General features: G+C 40.8%; 1 protein-coding gene across 1 annotated transcript in view; it reads right to left on the reverse strand.

Moving 5' to 3' along the window:
- Window positions 1-21,141, reverse strand: part of LOC114513918 (putative tetratricopeptide repeat protein 41) — a 70,731-nt gene extending 49,590 nt beyond the window's left edge. The window contains exons 1-3 of the mRNA XM_036019504.1: window positions 20,886-21,141; window positions 6,304-8,005; window positions 2,226-2,406 (exon numbers count right to left, since the gene is read on the reverse strand). Coding sequence (XP_035875397.1) covers window positions 2,226-2,406; window positions 6,304-7,081 — 959 coding nt within the window. The 5' untranslated portion in view covers window positions 7,082-8,005; window positions 20,886-21,141. The remainder of the gene's footprint in view (window positions 1-2,225; window positions 2,407-6,303; window positions 8,006-20,885) is intronic.
- Between the last annotated feature and the right edge of the window lie 84 nt (window positions 21,142-21,225).

Consider the following 21,225-nt stretch of genomic DNA (forward strand, 5'->3'; position numbering starts at 1 on the left):
ACCCTCCCCGCAGCTCTAACTTCCTTCCAGCTGCTCGGCCTCCCTGCCACTCCTCCCGCCCCAGGGCCTCCTGTCTGGGCTGTTCCTTCTAACCCATATTTGCAAAGCTTCCTGCCTCCCCGATTTCCAGAAGTTACCCAAATGCTGCCTTCTCTCCTACCAGACGGCCTACTCTCTTCCAAGTTTTCATTTTGCTCCATAGCCCTCAAAGGCATCTAATCTACTACATTTTTTACATATTTATTATGCTTACTGCCTGTCTCCATGTGCAAGTTCCATGGAGGCAGGGATTTTTCTCTCCCTTTTCATCCCATTTCCCTTCAGTCTTCTATGCATTTTCCCTTTATGTAGATCTTAGAATATATATACGTGCAATTCTTCTGTTTGTTCTGTTTTAAAATGAGACCATTGACATATACCATCACACTAGTTTTATGAGTACAACATAATGACTTGATATATGTCTATATTGTGAAATTATTACCAGAGATTTTTGCCTCTTTTGTTCACTGCCATATCACCCGTGTCTAAAACTCTTCTGGGCTCTTAGCAGATAAAATCAGCAAGGGAAAAATACAAAGATAATACATCTACATAATTAGGCTAGGGTCATAATGATTTCTTTTCAAGAATAAATAGAAAATGAAAACACTGCAAAGCATTCTGTGGCTCCTTTCAAAACAAGGGGAATATGCTATTTGCTCTAGATGATTGGTTATCAACACAATACTTTGAAACTTCAAGAGAATGCCCTTTTCTGTTACCTATATGCACTATTCAGAAAATTATAGCACATAGTATTTTTTCCAACCAGCAAAGCAAACAGAGCTCTGAATGATTCCACATGGCTCTTCTCAAAGGACTTACTCAACTGTATTTTATTGGCACAACTGTAGTTGTTTAATTGCAATAAAATGCATTAAATCTCTCGTTCACTCTAAAGTACTTAAAATTATAACCTAAGTGAGAGATAATTCACATACCCCCCCAAAATCACCATTTTTAAGTGTACAATTCAATGGTTTTCAGCATATTCACAAGGTTGTTGAAGTATCACCACTATCTAACCCACGAGCATTTTCGGCACCCCAAAAAGGAACTTCACCCCCATGAAGTCATTCTGTTTCCTCCCCACCCTCATCCCCTCACAGCCACTCACCTACTTTCTGTCTCTATAGCTTTGCCTATTCAAACCTAAGCATGTGTAACACACCATCTATATGTTTCAGATCCTATGGACTTAAAAACCTTAACTGAGTGCCATGCTATATTAACCAAATAACTTCTCTTCCTCCTGGCATGGGTTCCCAGAACCACAAGAATACCGGTAGCCCTGAGCCTTAGTGGGCTGAGCTGGTGGGCGCTGAGGTGGGACCAGAGACGGTGAGGGACGGCCCTGAGCCATCCAGCCACTGGGGCTCATCTCAAACCACACAACTCCCACAGCATCTGTGGGAGTGACATCTGTGGTAAGAGCTGGAGGATGAGGATAGAAGAAATACAGCTGTCCCCTAAACCTCCTTATTTCTAGGGACGAGACTGGGAGGGACACCCGAAACAACCGCAGTGCTTACTTCACATCTGAGCCTCTTCGTGCCTTTGGGTGGGAAACAGCCTACATCACCACCCGGGGTGGGAAAAGGTGGGGGTTTTCATGTAGAGGACCCTAGCTAAAACATGAAGAAGCGCATGCTTTGGGGAAGGTAACTCTGTTCCTTATGCATACATACAAATAATGACATGGCCCCTGGTAGGCATTTAATTAGTGCTGGCTGGATATGTAAATGTAATTAATGGGCTGATGATGTGTGGGGAAGCTCTTTGTAAAATATGCAACACTGTGCAGATGCATTATTTATATTTCCTGATCTAATTCCGTCTCCTTAAAGTTATTCCATCATTGTCAGGAATTACTTAGACCAATTTTGATCTATTCGAGAAACAAAGAGGCAAATACCCTGCCCTGCAAGAGTTTATAATCTTCTTGAGGAAACTGGAAGAAAGTTCATGAAATAGCCAGGAAACCTTTGCATACGCAGAGTGATATCTAATCAGGAAACTAAGCCAGGGGTGGCTTTCAGGAGGGCCTCACATACAGGAAGGGATGGGCTCAGAATGGGAGAAGGGACAGAAGAAATTCCAAATTTGGGGAAGTCGCATTTATTAAAGTCAGGCTGGTTTTGCCTGAGCCTGGTACAAAAGGCTGGGATTTCTTGATGTCTTACCCGAGAACAGAGTCCAAACTGGAACCCGCTGCTGCGTTGTCAGAATCAAATTCCAATTCCTTTAGGGCAAATCTCTCCAAGATTTCAAACATTCTGTGTGACTCCTTGGAAGCCACAAACACTTGCTGGCACTTCTCAGTAAACTCTTCGTGATAGAAACGCTCAGAGTTGTGCTTGTAGTCTTTATGGCCAAAAAGATAAGTTTTAATATCTTAAGATTCATAGTTTCACACTTTTGATTACACACAGTTACTATAAAAGCCCAGGAGGGCGTCAACCCCTCTGTACCTGTATCACCTTCTTTCTGGGTTGCTCCATAGTCCACAACCCCTTCTATATTTGAGTGAAAACCAACACATCCCCTGGCAGCCACATTAATATGTCTCAAATTTTTTTTTAAAAATCCACCTGGCTGGCATAGCTCAGTGGATTGAGCGCGGGCTGCGAACCAAAGTGTCTCAGGTTCGATTCCCAGTCAGGGTACATGCCTGGGTTGCAGGCCATAACCCCCAGCAGCCGCACATTGATGTTTCTCTCTCTCTCTCTATCTCTATCTCTCTCCCTTCCCTCTCTAAAAATAAATAAATAAAATCTTTAAAAAAAAAAAGAATGAAGATATCTGATTAAATCTCGTGAGGTACATGTGTGTCTATGGATGGCAGGGGCTGGGGAAGGAGGGTGTATTTTTAGGATAAGACACCCTAATGTCATGACAACCATAGGTACAGTTGCAGCTCTGCTACTGGACAAGTCCCTTAATCTCTCTGGCAAAATAAGGAGCAGGACCAGACAATTGGATCATCTGAGAGTCCTCCCAATGTCAATTTACTGTGATTCTAAACTATTGCCTAATTAATTAGAGTCAGGGTGTTCTGGACTGAAAAAATACCCTCCTATTTCTGGAGGCAACTTTACTCCCCAGGTGTGAGTGTGTGAGTGTGTGTGTGTGTGTGTGTGTGTGTGTAACTGGGGTAGGGTAGGGGAAAGCTGTTATGCAGAAAAGGAACACCAGGTAGATTAGCCTGGTAACTTCCCAAGGTTTCCACATTGCACCTGCATAGCTAACTGGGCTGCTCTGTGGTTCACATTAGGGCCAGAATAGACCTGGAAGACCTACAGTCTGGCCAAGGGCAGCTTCAAGCTTCAAATTCTACACAGAATTTGGGGTGACCCCACACAGTTTAATGGGTCTTTTGAACCAATCTTGAACCTCACCAACTAATCTCAGGCATCTCCAAGAACCTCAGAAATGCTTCTAAGGGTCAAGAATATAAACTGATAGTTCTGCATTGCCTTACAGTAACTACCAGCTACCTAAATGGCCTGCTGCTACCCAAGCTGAGAGGTTTTGGAATGAACTGGACAGTTAAAGGGTCCTGAATATCCGAAAAACAGTCATAATAATAATTTAGGACTTCTTTCTAATATCTTTTTCATAATCCTTCTGTACCTTCTAATTCAGACATTTGGTCCACATATTATATATTCAAAAGTAAAGTCTAAAACAAGCTAATCTTTAAATAACCAAAATCAAAGACTATGGAAAATACTATGAAGAAATGATCTGTCCCTAACCCAAATACATAGAAAGGCTTAATACTGTTTGTTTTTCTTCTTTATTGTTGTTCAATCACAGTTGTCGCCATTTTTCCCTCATTACTCTCCCCTGCCCTACCCACCTCCTGCCTCCCCCTCCCTTTGTCCTTGTCTGTGGGTCCTTTGTACTTGCTCCTTGACTTGACCCTTCCCCTTCTTTCCCCTGTCATCTCCCTCCCTGGTAAAAGGTTTGATCCTTGAACGTATTACTAAATATTAATCAGCAGGTGCAGTTCAGATTGAGATTAGCTGAAGAATATCACTATTAACTATATTCCAGGTGTTAACCAAATGTGTATATTTTTCCAGGATTCATTTGTTATTATTTATTCTCATTGGCTATTTCCTCTGTACCTTATCTGTGTCACACACTGTTTTCAGGTCATTTTCTCTCAAGGTTACACATTATTACTCTCAAGGTTAATGTTAACACATTACATAGAAGAAGAAACTAAGGCTTACCAATATTAAGTCATTTGTTCAAGGTCACATGATAGGAACTGAAAAATCTGGGGTCTGAGAGTGTGTCTGTCCTTAGACACCCTAAAACTCCAAGCCCGTAGGGGATATTCACGATATTTTTCAGCTGCCCAACACCCATTCCCCTTACCCTAGTTTGTGTAACAACCCCAGATTATCAGCTGAGATCCCATCCTGTCCCGATTCTCACTTCACATTACTCCAGTGTGTCTGACTCCACCTCCAGCTCCAAAGGCAGCACATGACCCAGCGCTACCCCTCAGAGCATCACATTCTCTTAGTACCAGCCATTGCGACAGATATGAAAATACAGTCCAGGTCAGACTAATCAGAGATAGAAAGATTCACATTAGGACCTTGAACCATTTCTGCTGGACTTGAACCTGGAGCTGCTACAGCCCTCTTCCTTCCATGGTGGAGAAGCCACGGAGTTGTGGCAACATCAGGACAGCAGAAACACAGGGAGAAAAGGTGAGAACCAGGGCCTGGGCAAAGACTGAACTGAATCAGACTTAATCCTGGGCTTGGAAGTTATATAAATGAACACATTTCCTTTTTGTGGAAGCCAGTTTGGGTCACTTAAAACCCAAAGAATTATGATTGCACAGTGTTCTTCTCCAGGGCTCCAAAATGATTTGGCTCATGGACAGCTTTGTTTGACCAGCACAGATGGGATTTCACCTGCACCCCTGCCCACGACAATGCATCTGAATGGCTTTAGGTGGGTCAGCTCTCTCCCTTCACCGCAGACTCCTCTGCGCTCCATCATATTGCAAGGACTACCAACTGCCGGGTCCTTGAAAGCGTTAGAATGCACCGCCCGCCCTTCGTTTTGTGTTCCCACATTAACTGGGCCCTTACGATAGTAATTCATAACCTTTTTTGGCAGGGGGTCATGGAACTTTTTGAGAATCTAATGAAAGACAAAGTCCATCTTCCTATCCCCCCTCAAAAAAAATGCACATTGCATATAGACTTTCCATTCTTCATATAATTGTAAGGACATCGCACATCGATGCTCTCCTGAAGTCTGACTAGGTGAAGGAGCACTATGAAACTTTGACATTGCTCTTCACTTTTTGATACGGTGCACATCCACATGACACTATTTTCAAAAGTAAAGGTAATCATTTCATTTAGAGGCAATATGATGTCAGGCGGTGCTTCTCAAACTTGAATGTGCAAATTCTAACTCAGTAAGACCTGGAATGGGACCCAAGATCCTGCTTTGCTAACAAGCTCCCAGGTGATGCTGAGGAAACTGGTCCATGGATGATTACCCTCTGAACAGTAAGGATGAAACAGAACAAGAATGAATTTTGGAGTCATAAGGACCTGGGTTCAAATCCCAAAATGGTCCCTCACTAATTATGTGACATTAGGTGAGTCACTTAACTGTTACAAAACAGCTTTCATTTGCTCATCTGTGAAACAGGAATTATAGTACCTACTTTGTAAGGCTGAAACTTAAAGATTAAGTATGATAACATAAGCACCAGGTGATTAATAAGAGTTCTCATCCATTTAGGTGAGGGTTTCTCACCCGCGGCAGTACTGACTTTGGGGGCTGGATAATCCTTTACTATGGGTGACTGTCCAGGGCACTGTAGGATGCTTGGCAGTGTCCCTGACCTCCACCGGCTAGATGCCACCAGGACACCACAAACGTCTCCAGACATGGACAAATGCCCCTTTGGGGGCAAAATCGGCCCTCGTTGAGAACCTCCGCCCTAGATTTACAAAAAAAAATATCTATAACTGCTAGATATTTTCGGTGTTCTGTGAGCTCCTTAACGTCCTAATCTTTCATAATCCATTATTTGCTCTTAGTTTCAATTTCAAAGATCTTCAAGTGGAGAAATACACGTTATAGGAATATGGTAACAATTTTAAGTGCTTAAGGAATATACTCAATCATTTTATATTCCTTTCACAAGGCAGACATACAAAATACATTAACATTATACTGGTAATAGATTTAGCTATCTCCATGTTTACTGACCTATATTTTCAGTCATGCAGGTGGCTGGGTACAGTTTTTCTATCACAACCGACCAGTCCTTGAAAACCAGTTCACCCAATTCCTGGAGGTCTCTATAATATCTGACAGGGAGCCCTTTGCTAATAATCTTGGCCTTGAGCTTTCCAATCCTTAATTTTTCCTCATTGTCCATCAGGGAACCTAAGGACAGCTTTTCCTCCTTCTTTGCATCCAAAGCCTTCAGCAGCGTGGCTCCGGTCCTAAAGTAGAAATACTGAAATGGAGACTCATTCAGAAATGCTGCTTGGATGATCTCCAGCTCCGTCAGACTGCAGTTGGGATTCTCCAGGACCCAGGGATAACCGTTTTCTGCAGCGACGTAGAGATTCTGCTCCACTCGGGACAAGCTTGACAAGTCGGTGGCTTTGGTGAACGTGAAAGGCAAGTGGTCGGGGAGAAAGTCCCCGTACGTCTCACCCAGCATGCAGATGAAAAAGGGCAAGCAGCTGTTCACATAGTCGAGGCAGAGCTTCAGATGCTGGGAGTGGAGGGAAACGTGCTGTTTACACAGGCTGAGGGGCAAAGGTGAGTGGCCCCTCAACACTGACTGCCACAGGTCCACAGCTTTGAAATACGTGCCCCGCGAGCGGCAGAGCTCATTGAGCCGAGGGAAGATGCGGTTTGCCAAAAAATCTCTCTCTTCTTTGAAATCATTCAGAGTGGAGCAGATGTAAGGCTGGATGGGTTTCTGGGGCTTCCAAAGGAGTTGGGCACAGCTGTCTGCATCTTCACTCGCCATCCGGCTCACTTCGCTTTACTTGGGGATGACATCACACTCAAAACATAACTTTCGCCCTGGCATAGCCACCAACCTCCACCGCCTCTAGGACTTCCTCTGAATTATGTTTGCTACACACGGATTGAAATCTTGCCCCAGAATTGCTTCTTTCTGATGGACACGTGAAGGTTAAGATGCCAACCAGCGAATGGAGAGGTCAGAGTTGGAAACAAGCTAGTTTAAGTTAGGACTGAAAAAGAAAAAACACATTCATTTTAGGAGACAGGAAGATCTCATGTGCACTGTCCTCCCCCAGAGCTTTTGCTGAAGACCTGAGAACCACGAGGTGAGGGGGCGCTGGACGCAAAGCCCTCCCTCTTTTCCTCGGCCTCCCATTCCGCCTTCCCAGCATTCCTTCGGCTAGCTGCCACTTCTGCCCCCTGTAAATCTGAAAATTATGAAAGGGGTCTTTGCTGAGAGTATGAAAGGAATACAAATCCAGAAAAGGTGCCTAATGTATCTAGAAGTACCAGCCAAGACCCGTGACTGTGACCAGAAGAAGCAAGAATGAAAATGTGTATGAAGTTGACATCAAAACAAAAGAAACAAATCGAAGTATGATAAGGCCCAAGATCTCCTTGCACCTGAGAGGCAAAGAATTCTGATGGAGTTCTATGCTTTTTTGAAATCTGAAGTTATGCAGGTTCGTACAACATTCCACTCACCTACATGCATGGGGAATTCAATGTCACTGAGCTAATGGAAACACTACATGCCCTCCAACAAGGATGAAAGGGTCTTGCTGAGAGTGTGAAAAGGAAGCTATGCTTGCGTCTCACTCAGAAACAAAAAAAGTCAGTGAACACTGCCTAGTGGAATGAGCTTTTTCTTGACGTAACTCAGGCCCATACCAAATGTTCTTTCGGGTACGGTTATTGCTTTCACCTATGGAGAGACATATCATGTTACAATGTAGAGAGCAAGTTTTCATCAAGATCCCCTGACAATTATATAATAAGGCAGTGCCTTTTAAAAAAAATGTTACCCCTTTTGCATTTAGTTGTCCCAATAATCCTATGGTAGATGATATTACCAGCCTACTTTACAGATGAGGAAACAAAAGTGCAGAAAGGATGAGCAACATGTCGGAAGTGACTTGGCCAGTGTGTGGAAAGCCAGGATCTAAACACGGCCCGGCCTGACTCCAGAATACATACATTATACTGCCTCCATGGTATGGATTATGGGTCATGAAGATGATGTAAACCAATGGGTGGGAAACCCTGACCCAATAAATAGCTGGCAATCTGAAGAAAAAAAACTAATTTAAAACACAATCTCACACTACTATAGCAAAAAAAAATTCTAAGAGATGACAGAATAGGCATCATGGGTGCTTAATTAATAGATTTCTCACCTGTCACATAGGAGGCTAGAATTAGATCAACAGCCTCACAAGTACCCACCTGCTCCTACTCCCATATGGTCAGGGGCCATTTCTATCTTGGTCACTATCATGTCCCCAACAATTAGTATAATGACTGGCTCAGAGTAGGTGTTAGGCAAAGTTTTAATTTGTTGAATGAAAATTTTTAATATAATTTTTAGAAGAAAAAAGATAATTACATATTTATCAAATCTGAATAGAACTTCTAAAATGTATAAGCTGTATAAGAAATCACAAAAGAAAAGATGGGGAGGTATAATTACATTTTTTTAAAAAAGGCAAACAGGCTATTAAAAAATATTTACCACAAATTAATTTATCTTTATTCCAAGAAAAATACCGACACCCTAGTAAACTAATAAGCAAAATATACCAAGAGAGAAAAAAAGAACAATACTAGAATATACATAAAAATATATTCAACATTTCTAGAATTCAAAGAAATTTAAAAATAATCAATGTTACTGAGTTTTTCAAGTATAGCTACCTCAATATTGGTAAAACATATCTTGGATAACTTTTAAAAGCTACTGGAAAGTATATTTGGAAACTAAATTGCAATATACTTTAAAATATATTAGTGTTTATAATTTTTGACTTGATCTTACTTGCTGGGAATCGCTCCAAGGAACTAGTCAAAATAGTGAAAAACTACAGCCAAGATGTTCATTGTATTGTTTACAATAGAAAAAATAGAAGAATGCAAGGTCTTCACTAAGGGACACCTAAGAGGATAAAAGGGCCACTGCCGACGGCAGGTTGTGGATCTACTGATAAGACAGGCATGGACTTCTGCTTCCATTCATGACAGAATAACAGGGACTAGACCTGCCTACCCTCTTCAAAAAATTAGAACACTGGGCGAAATATATGAAATACCTATTTTCAGATATTAGACAATGTAGGAGTGATCCCCAAGAGAAGTAAACCAGAGGAGCTATTTTATTATCAGAAAAAGTGCACTTCAGAACAAGAGTGTTCCTCAGGCCAGAGCGTGACATTAGTAAATGGTTAAGTAGTCCACCAAGAAGATATAACAATCCTAAGAGTATAAGGCACCTAACAACAGAGCTTCAAAATACACAAAGCAAAAACTGGTAGAAATGAAAGGAGAAATAGACCAACCCATAACATAGTTAGAGATTTCTACATTCCTCTCCCAGTAATCAATAGTAGACAGGGGATCATCAAAGATATGGAAGATCTGAGACACGCTATCAAAACAACTTGACCTCAATGGCATTTTTGGAACATTCACCCAACAACAAAAGAATGCAGATTCTTTCCAGGCACCCACAGAACAAGGACCATACTCTAGGCCAGAGGATACCCAACTACAGTGTGAGGCCAATGCCCACCTGTTGGCTACATTAACAGAGAATACTTGATTGGAGCACGGACAATCCCATTCACATGAATGGGATTCGTATGAATTTCATGCTACAACAGCAAAGTTGACAGTGATCATAGAGCCCACAGAGCCTAAGAGAGTTTCCATCTGGCCCTTTAAACAATAAATGTGCTAACCACAATTCTAGACCATAAACCAAAAGCTCAACAAATCTGAAAGTGAAATCATATAAATTATGTTCTCTAATCACAATGGAATTAAATTAGAAACTGATAACAGAAAGATGCCTGAAAAATTCACAAATTTTGGAAATCAAACGGTATATTGCTAAATAACTCATGGGCTGAAAATGAAGTCGCAAGAAATCTTAGAATGGGGACAGAAGGGCAGGGGAAGAAATTACCGGGAAGGGTCACAGGGAACTCTTTAGGGCGATGGGGATGTTCTCTCTTAAATATAGTGACGGTTACGTGTCGGCATTCATCAAAACTCATCAACCAAACACTTAAAATTCATATTTTAGTTCAGGTAAATTATACCAAAATTAAGTTAAATTTTTTAAAAATTTGAGAACTACACAGGAAGAGGAAAATGTTTATAAGTAAGGCTTAAATGAAAGGGAAAAAAATGAGTACAGGCCGTAACAACAACAGTGTTAATGAAACGCAGCTAAAGGTGGGAACCATCAGTAGAGAGGTGAAAAGCACAAGCTCGGACCAGCTCCCTGGATTCCAGTCCTTCTAGTAAGTTTCTTCAGTTCACAGTGCTTTGGTTTCCTCATCTGCAAAACAGGGATAACAGTATCTATATCATAAGTGGCTGAGAAGATTAAACAAGTTATTAGATGCAAAATGCTAAGAAACGGTGCCTACTAACAAATAGGAATATTATCATAACCAGAACCAATGCACATGAGGAAAAAACAGGAAAGAAAAATGATATGGCACTGTGTTGGAATGGAGAGATTATGGCACATCTATTTTTTAATCAAAATAATTATATTATTTATAATTAAAATTTAAAATTAAAAAAATAATAATCACCATACCTCATTCCACAACTGCTGATAAAGAACTTTCCTAGTTCTTACAAAAAGGGAGGATTAACTGAAAGAAAACAGAAACAAAAAACCTAGCAGACCAAAATGGAAGAAGGAGTTATTTTTGAGTGGAAAGAAGATACAGAAAAGGAGGACATGTCTTTTTATTTTTCTTTAAAAATTTTTAAGTAAAAAAATATTAATTAGAAATTTTCCATTATTACCACAAGTGGAAAACCCGTATCATATGCCAAAAATAGTCATAAAAATAAATGCTTTAAAGCAACCAGTGTGAATAAATTCTAGTTAGATACAGTTGTCTTACTCAAAACATAGACTAACATGTCCTGATGAGGAAGACATTTAAGACAAATGATAACAAACTGACTTTCCCTTAGCATAACCAGAAAGACAGACAGACAGCTGAAAGGATACGACGTCTCCACCAGGGAATCCACGTTAGGAAGGTGTGTCCCTGGCTCACCTGACTGCAGCACGTGGCCTCCCAGTGGCACCACCCACATGGCCCAGGAAACTCACAGAGTTTGAGTGTGGGCTTCAGAGTCACAGAAACCCTGCCTCAGGATCTGACTCCGACACTACTCCCTGCCGCTGGAAATCTGGAAATAATGACCACACCCATGTGGCAGGATTTAATGCAACTCTGCATGGTAGGCACCTACCTAAGAAACGCATTAAATAAAAATTAGTTTTCTTTTAGCACTGCTAGGGTACACTTCTCATTTAGAAATATCTTTCCCAAAAGGTTTCTTAAGCAAGTTATCACTGCTTTAATTTACATTTTATAATCTGCAAGGTACATACTAAGCCCTCAATAAATGTTTGCTATTCCTATTGTTGTCAGTGTTGACATTACCACAAATGTTTGATTTCATAGTTTGCAATAAAGCAGGCTCAATGGCATCACTGTATTTATCACTGCACCTAGGAACTACACAGAGAATATCTATGAACTGGCCAAATGCTCCTCTGACCTTTTTCAGAAAGTTCTACCCCTGGCTGGCATAGCTCAGTGGATTCAGCGCAGGCTGGGAACCAAAGTGTCCCAGGTTCGATTCCCAGCCAGGGTACATTCCTGGGTTGCAGGCCATAACCCCCAGCAACCGCACATTGATGTTTCTCTCTCTCTCTATCTCCCTCCCTTCCCTCTGTAAAAATAAAATAAATAAAATATTTTTTAAAAAAAGTTCTGCATTCAAACGCCATGCCTCCCACCCTCCATCCCCAGTGAACATAGCCTCTGACTTGAGTGACCTTTACTGAAAGCCCGAGGCTGTGCTTTTCTTTTAAGTTTTTTGTACTTAAAATGTAAATCGGTGAGAATGTAAATTGGTACAACTTTCCTTGCGGGCAATTGGTCAGGGTCTATCAAAAGCCTTTTAAATCAAGCCAGCATTTTATTTCCAGCAAGTGTTGCAATGTTAAGAACTTATTCTATTTGTCTATATGGATTTACCTCTGAGGATTTTCATAGTAGGAATATTTATAGTGGTTTAAATTGGTAACAAGCTAAATTCCAACAACAACAAATTGGATAATTATGACATAGTCATGGCATGAAATAGTGCACAGCCATTAAAAGATACTTTGTAAAAAATATTTATTTCTAATAATGTTTACCATATGTTGGCAAATGAAAAAGGCAATTATAAAGAGTTATAAAACAGCATTATTCTGTGATCCTAATTTAATTTAAATAGATGTTAAATATTAATAAAAACACCAAGATGCTAATAGTGATATATCTAGTAAAGAAATATGGGTTTATTTTAATTTTTTATTATTTTTTAAAGATTTTATTTATTTATTTTTAGAGAGGGAAGGGAGGGAGAAAGAGAGAGAGAGAGAAACATCAATGTGCGGTTGCTGGGGGTCATGGCCTGCAACCCAGGCATGTGCCCTGACTGGGAATCGAACCTGAGACACTTTGGTTCGCAGCCCGAGCTCAATCCACTGAACTATGCCAGCCAGGGCTATTTTAATTTTTTCCTTGATCTTTTTCTAATTTCCAAATTTTTATAATTCATATTTGTATCTTTTGAAATCATACAAAGATAAAATTTCTTTTTAAAAAGAAGCCTTTAAAATTCTTTCAAGTTGTCAAGAGGTATGTGGTGGCTAGAACGACGTAAGAAATTTTTTAAATGTGAGTTCCACTTTGTTATGCCATCACTTAACTCTGGGACCTCATTTAACTTCTCCAGACCTCAAATTTCCTAGGCTTTCTAATTTTCTTCATAAAAGGGAGGCTGGGGAGGTTTGAGATGGGAGGATAAGTTGGTAGAGCCTTTCTTGTAGGGGAATTGCTAAATATCCATGGAATTTTGCATGCACATACTCTTTGCCCTAACTATTCCACAACTGAAGAGTTATTCTCCAGATCAGCTTGCACAAATACAAAAACCTGTGCATATTCTAACATTTCCCGAAGCACTGACTGTAATGACAACAAACTAGAACAAGACAAATGCATGTCAACGAGGGGAGTACATAAAAAGGAATGAGACAGCCAAGATATATTACATGGGATAAGCTAACATGTAGAGTATTGTTCTATTTATCTTTAAAAAGGTAAACATTTTATTGTTTAATTTTATTGCGCGCACACACACACACACACACACACATCTCTAGAAGGGAGCAGTGGGGTGGGAACAGCGGGGTGGGCAGAACCTAGAACTCTTACCTTTGATCTTATAGTTTTCTTTACCATTTGGGTTTTTTAAAATACATGTTTTTAATTGAAACATATAATATATGAAACATGAAAATATATGTTTTGTAATTTAAAACTGAAGGGACAGTTGTGGAACTACATGACTGCTAAGATTGCCTCCAGCTCAACAACCCCATTAAATCTCTATTGAAAATTACACCATTTGACCATGTATAATGTGCACCCACATTTTTGGCCCAAACTTTCAGGAAAACAATCTTTTGTTTTAATTTTTAAATTCAATTATTTACTTATTTATATTTAGATACTTGTTTTTGTATTTTAAGGAATTTTAGCATTTATTCTTGAACATATTATGATACAAGAAATTTTATGTAACAAATCATTACAAAACACAGGAACAGAAACAAGGTATTTCAGGTACTACCCAGGTATAATGTGCTTCCTTATGTTTCCCTCAAAAATCTGGGCAAAAAAAAAGTGTGAATTATGCACAGCAAAATACGGTCTCATCAACATGGCTGATTTGATCATGCAAAATATCAAATTTATCTCCACAATTTAAAATTTAATAGATCTCTTATTTGAAATTCAATTAAGGCAGACTCTAGGGAGATGTTTGTTTTTAACTAATAGAAAATAAAATGTAAACTACAGGACTGGAGGTGAATTTAATTTATAACAGGTTTAAACTTTCTAATTACATGTAAGAGACACCAAGAGACCCAGAGATTTTATTAGCAAATGAAGGTGACTACTTTATAAAATCAAATTCTCAAGCAGGGTAATGTGGTGTGAATTGGGGCAAGGGATAGGGAAAAGAACACGAATAATCCAAAATTACAGATAAAACTAGTCAAAAAGAAGATACAGCATAAACTATACTTACATTAAATATCTATAAATATTTATTCTATAGCCAAAAATAATACAAGTTCCACAGTTTGGAAACATTAAACATCATATAAACTGCTTGATGAAATGCCACCAAAAGGTTCACATGAGAATATTGCTATGGTTGTCTAATGTCTTAGCTAAAATCTTCATATTTTTGAAATATTAATATAGGACCAAGGATCCATTCATTTACTGATGGGCACTTAGGCTGTTTCCAGTATTTGGCTATTGTAAATAATGCTTCTATGAACATAGGGGTGCATAGGTTCTTTTGAATTGGTGTTTCAGGGTTCTTAGGGTATACTCTCAGAAGTGGAATTGTCGGGTCAAAAGGCAGTTCCATTTTTAGTTTTCTGAGGAAATTCCATACTGCTTTCCACAGTGGCTGCACCAGTCTGCATTCCCACCAACAGTATAGTGGAGTTCCCTTTTTTCCACAGCCTCTCCAGCACTTGTTATTAATTTGTTTATGAGGGCCATTCTGACAGGAGTGAAATGGTATTTCATTGTGGGTTTAATGTGCATCTCTCTGATGGCTACTGATGCTGAGCATCTTTTCATATGTCTCTGGGCCCTCTGTATGTCCTCCTTGAAGAAGTGTTTATTCAGGTCCTTTGCCCATTTTTTAACTGGGTTATTTGTCTTCCTGGAGTGGAGTTGTGTGAGCTCTTTATGTACTTTGGAGATCAAACCCTTGTCCAAGGTATCATTGGCAAATATGTTTTCCTGAACAGTTGATTCCCTTTTCATTTTGCTGATGTTTTCTTTAGCCATACAGAAGCTTTTTAATTTGATGAGGTCACATGTGTTTATTCTTTCCTCTATGTCCTTTGCTCTAGGGGACATATCAGTGAAAATATTGATGGGTAGGATATCTGAAATTTTCCTGCCTATGTTCTCCTCTAGGGCTTTTGTGGTGTCATAACTTATATTTAAGTCTTTTATCCATCTTGAGTTTATTTTGGTGTGTGGTGTAAGTTAGTGGTTCAGTTTCATTTTTTTGCCTGTACCTCTCCAGATCTCCCAATACCATTTGTTGAAAAGGCCTTTTTTACTCCATTTCATGCTCCTGTCCCTTTTGTCAACTATTAATTAACCATAGAGACATGGGTTTATTTTTGGTTTCTCTATTCTGTTTCATTGATCTATGTGTCTGTTCTTATGCCAGTACCAAATGAGTGGATCAAAAAACTGTGGTACGTTTACACAATGGAATGCTACACAGCAGAAGAAAAGAAGGAGCTCCTGCCCTTCACGACAGCATGGATGGAAGTGGAGAGCATTATTCTAAGTGAAATAAGCCAGGCAGTGAAAGACAAATACCATACGATCTCATCTATAAATGGAACCTAATCAACAAAACAAACAAATGAGCAAAAAAGAACCACAGACATGGAAATAAAGAACAAACTGAGAGTGACCGGAGAGGCAGGAAGATGGGGATAATGGGGTAAAGAGTGGTAAGGGTCAAGTCAAGGAACAAGTACAAAGGACCTATGGACAAGGACAATGGGGTGGGGACTGTCTGGGGGAGCGGCAGTTGGATGGGGCAGGGGAGAGCAATGGGGACAACAGTAACTGAACAACAATAAAAAAGAAATAAAATTTAAAATACATAAGTAAATAAATAGATAAATATCTAGAGCCTAATAAAGAAAAAAATAGGACTGACAACTTTTATTACTATCTGCTTCTACTCCTCCATTCCACAGTTCACCCCTGAACGACACAGGTTTCAACTACATGGGCCCACTGGCACACAGATTTTCTTCAATAAATATGGACAATACCATCAATATATTTCTTCTTCCTTTGATTTCCTTAATAGCACTTTATTTTCTCTACCTTACTTTACTATAAGAATACAGTATGTAATACATAAAACATATGAAACGAGTTAATCCACTGAGTATGTCTGGCCAACGGTAGGCTCTTCGTAGTTAAGTTCTCGGGGGAGTCCAAAGGTATGGACAGAGTTTTGGCTGCACAGGTTGTCCAAACCCCCATGTCGTTCAAAAGTCAACTGTACTATGACAGACAATTTGAAGGAGGCTAACCCTCCTGTCAAAATAACTAGAGAGGCCGGATAAGATACTTGAGAATGTATTTAAAGGCATCAGGTAGCTATTCAGGCAACCAGGGTTGGAGGAGATGCAGGCAACATGGAGTTGAGGAGACAAGACTCCAGAGAGAGGAGAACATTACAGAAGCAAGCCCTACACTCTCTGCCGCCTTTGCCCTCCCTGTGCTTACTGATGCTTACGCCACGCAGCACCGCTACTCTTAGAAGAGGGTGCGTGGCTGAAGAGATAAGCAAAGCTCAACAGCCTCATCACGCTAGCGCTAGAAAGATGGAATTGGAGTTCAGGGCCCACCAAGAAGGGGGCCTGATAAACCCTGGCTTTCCCGTGTACTTTCCAGATGCTCAGTCTTGGTTAAGAAGCTCTCCCTAACCCCTAGCATGTACTCACAGGCTCTCTTATTTACTTCTAAGCTGGATTTATTTTCCGCAAGGGGTAAGACAGTAGTCAACTTTATCTTCCTGGAGATGGATAACCTGTCAAAGTTTCATCATGTATGAAACAAACTATCCTTTCCCCTCTGAATTGAAACAGTTGCTTGTCTCACGTATTACATTGAATTATTTCTGGATTCTCCCTTTTGTGGCACTGATCTGTCTGAATAGTCAAACATGTAGCGGATATTTATCATTCTTTTTTATTTTGCAGCATCTGAATCCTCTCCCTGTGTTTGGGGAAATCCCCACCTTATGATTCTTATCCCCAACTTAGGAGCCAATCCCTCACAAAAGCAACTGAAAATGTCAGAGCTTTTCTCAGCTTCCCTTAAAACAAGGGTGTGGCATCGGTCAGCTTCTAAAACGGCCTCAGTGGCCTCTGACTCCTGGTATTCACATCCTCGTGTATCCCTTTCACCAAGCAGGGTTATTGCAGAAGGGACGGTGTGTGATTTCTGAGGTTGGTCGTGAGTTATTATGGCTCCTGCCTTGTTTTCTGCCTTGGCTCAGCACTCACTGTGGGGAAAGCCAGCTGCCATGCCATGAGCACACTCAAGCAGCACTATGGGGAGGTCCACGGGAGAAGGAACTGGGACCTCTTGCCAATAACTATCAGAGTGGGCCACGGGAAAAACGTATTCTACGGCCCAGTCAGGCCTTGGATGAAGGTGGCCTCATGAGAGACCCCAAGGCACAGCCCTTCAGCTAAGGGCTCCTGGATTCCTGACCTACACATACCGTGTGAGGTAATAAATGTTTGTTGCTTAACCTGCATAGTGTGGGGGTAATTTGTTACACAGCAATAGGTAATACGCAGCGTATGGCACCAGACAAGTTCTCCATTTGTTTTATATTCTTCCATAAAATTGCATAGTTTTCTTCATAGTTTTCTTCCGTAAAATTGCATCGTTTTCTCCATAGTTTTCTTGCACAGTTTTATATTCTTCCATAAAATTGCATAGTTTTCTTCATAGAGGAGCTATGTCTTTCTTGACAAGTTTATTCCTAAGTATTTTATGGGTTTTGTCTCTAATATGAATGAAACTTATTAAAAAGTTCTATGTATGTTTTTGCAAGATGAAAGCAAGTCCATTGATGTTTACCTATTTACCTTACAGTCAATAATTTATTCTGTGTGTGTGTGTGTGTGTGTGTGTTTCTCCAATATATAATCATTTCATCCGCAGGAAGGAATTTCAAAATAAGACTGCAACTTTTCTAAAACCACTTCCTTTTCTGGTCATCCTGTTAGACACCCTTAAGCAGTACGGGACAATGCTGACAGCAGTGGGCATCTCTGGTTCCTGATTCCTACTAAAATGGGTTTTAGTGTTTTACTGTTCAGAATGATAGTTGATTTTAGTCTGGGTTGTTTTTGTTTGTTTTGTGGTATAATTTCCACATCAGAAAATTCACTTTTTTAAATGGACAGTTTGGTAAGTTTTAATCACCCCCAAAATCAAGATCAAGAGCGTATCTATCATCCTAAAAAGTTCCCTCATACTCTTTTTGCAGTCATTCTTTTATATCTTTGCTTCAGTTTAAATAAAATGCACATACTTATGATGCAACTCCACTGTCTTGGTATGAACAGAGACTGTATCTACATTGTTCACCGCTACACTGCCAGCACGTTGCATAATACCTGGCATACACTGGATCTGCAACACTGACAAAGTAAATACATGAATGAATGAGTAAACCGATCCATGAACCAAAAATTCACCCTGGTGCCCAGCCCCATTCCTTCATGCTCCCTGATACCGGCTGCTTTTGTGCCATGATCTCCTGCGTTCTGCCTGACCCCCCACTGCCAGACTACACCTGTCTACACCAGGGAAGCGATTCACTGCCCCTAATGGCACTCCTTTGCTTATCTGTTTTTTTCTTCCAAGAAGAAGCTTAATGACAACAATTACAAACCAACAAAGGCAGCTGTTTCCAGTAGAGTCCATAGATATATAATGTCAAAAGAGATAAATTAGAATTAGGAAGCAAGGGAATCAGATCCAAAAGTATTCAATCTTAATGGTCAATCTGGAATGTAAGTTCTGAAGGAGCTACACGAAGATGGGAACTGATGAAACAATGGGTCAAAAGTCACAAGAGGTAGAGAGAACGGTGAGAAACTGCAAGTCCTCCCTCCTTTTCACAGGGTGCATAGCCAAGGATCTCCTGTCTTAAAGGCGCAGAGGCAAGCCAGACAACAGCTAGCCATCTTCTGCCAGTCTTGTATTCTGTCTGCTTTATAAATTCCCACCATCACCGGCAGAAAAGTATACCCACAAACACTGGATCTATTTTGGAGGGCATGTCTCATTCTCAGTTCCCTCCAGGTGCAGCACGGACCGCCTGCCACTGAGCAGTTAAGGATGGAATTTGCACTCTCAGAACTGGTTGCTTACTTGTTCAGGACTGGAGACAAATGTAAAGGGGTTGAACTGTGAAATGCAGGAAAGTAAAAGAATTCATATTTTTCCAAATATAAAAAATAAACAAGAGGGAGCCCCCTGTGATGTGCTAGATGAGATGCTGCTCGATTCATGAATCTCTTAGTAACACCAGTTAAATCTTCAAAAACAAAAATAGAGTCAAAACACACAAAAACACAATTGAGATTTCTGAATGTAATTCACACCCTAGTATATTCTTTTTAAAAATATGCAAGCACAGAGGCATTTTAAAAAAGCTTTGTAAACTACCTTTTGCTTGCTACTAATAAATGTAGGTAATTTGGGCAGATGTAAATAAGGCACCACCACAATGTGTAAGCACCAACCACAGAATTAAGACTGTCAAACCCAAATAGGGGAAGTTCTAAAAGATTATGATAGATCGTCACTGAAAAGCTTGTCTTCAGGAATTTGAATGATTATCAGAAAACAAATTCGAAGTTCAATTTTTCTAGCAATAAGAAAAGGAGTGTTTTTGTTGGAAACGAAGGTGGGTCAGGGTGAGGGGTATGTCAAGACTAGGTTAGAGACAGAACGTGTGTCGAAAGGCGCAAGCTGAGCATAAGGGACTTCCCTTACAGGAAAGACACCTGGTGGTTTTTGTGTCTTTCTGAACGCTGACTGAGTATTTCTATGAAGTTATGAAGCTGCACTCCCTCTCTCATTTTGCAGCCCCACAGGTTTTGCTTTCAAACACCTGCAGGTGTATCCTCCTGCACCCGTTAAACTGAGAGGTTTTGGGGTCCCCCCCCCTTTTGCTCTGCTATACCAGACTTCACGACCATGCTCTCCTCCCAACTTACGGAAGGGACCCTAGGACCACTGGGGTCACCGTCTTTGAATTTTATAAGGAAGTCGAAGGCATCAAAGTTGCACATTCAAAGGAAAAAAGAAATAAAGAAAATAAAAGCCCCACTACCCTCTTCTGTAAACCATAAGGCCTCAGGCAGTCGGCAGAACAGGCTGAGGAAGTATAGGCTCGGCTGCCCAAGTGACTCACAAGAAGCTATTATCGGAAACCCGCGCTTCCTAGCCCCAGAAGAAACCCAGACTCTGAGAGGCAGACCCGCAGAGCACAGATCGGCCTTGGCCCAGGCGTGGCTGTTTCCTAGTCCCGCTTCTTAGGGCTGTGTACATTGAAGAGTCCTAGAACTGGAATAGATCGCTACTACAATTAAAACTAAATGTAAATTCTAAAGAATGCAGCGCACCGTTCACGCAAAGACATACTGGGAAAGTGCAGAAGAAAGGGCCAAACTACGCAGCTGGTCAAAGACTACGATTCCCAGCATCCAATACAGTGTACCCTTAGTACGTTGCATGCCGGGAACTATCATTACTCACAACCCCCCTCCCCCCCCCCCCCCCACACACACACCATCCTCCCATCTAAGAGCACTCCGGGGATTTTCATCCTCTCACGTGTGTCTCTTTTCCGAGATGCACTGACAAACTGAAAGCTAAGAAAAATCGCACTGGAATCTTTGCAATGTGACTCCACGTGCAAACAGCCAAGATCGCGTTGCCATGGCTACCGTTCCCCTGGTCACGGAATTAACGCGCTCTAGGATCCGGAAGTAGTACCTCTGCGACCTCTCCAAAAAGAGGAATGTGTTCTCATCTGACGTTTATTGGACGGTTTCCCATAAAGGCCAAAGCTTCCCAGGCAAAGGGGCGGACCCGGGTGAGAGAGGGGACCGCGGAGCCATTTGATTGGAGAATAGAGGCTATGGATGACCAATCGGAAGGAGCCACGCTTCGG

The sequence above is a fragment of the Phyllostomus discolor genome, chromosome 2 (genome assembly GCF_004126475.2).
Source record: "Phyllostomus discolor isolate MPI-MPIP mPhyDis1 chromosome 2, mPhyDis1.pri.v3, whole genome shotgun sequence".
NCBI classification, from domain to species: domain Eukaryota; kingdom Metazoa; phylum Chordata; class Mammalia; order Chiroptera; family Phyllostomidae; genus Phyllostomus; species Phyllostomus discolor.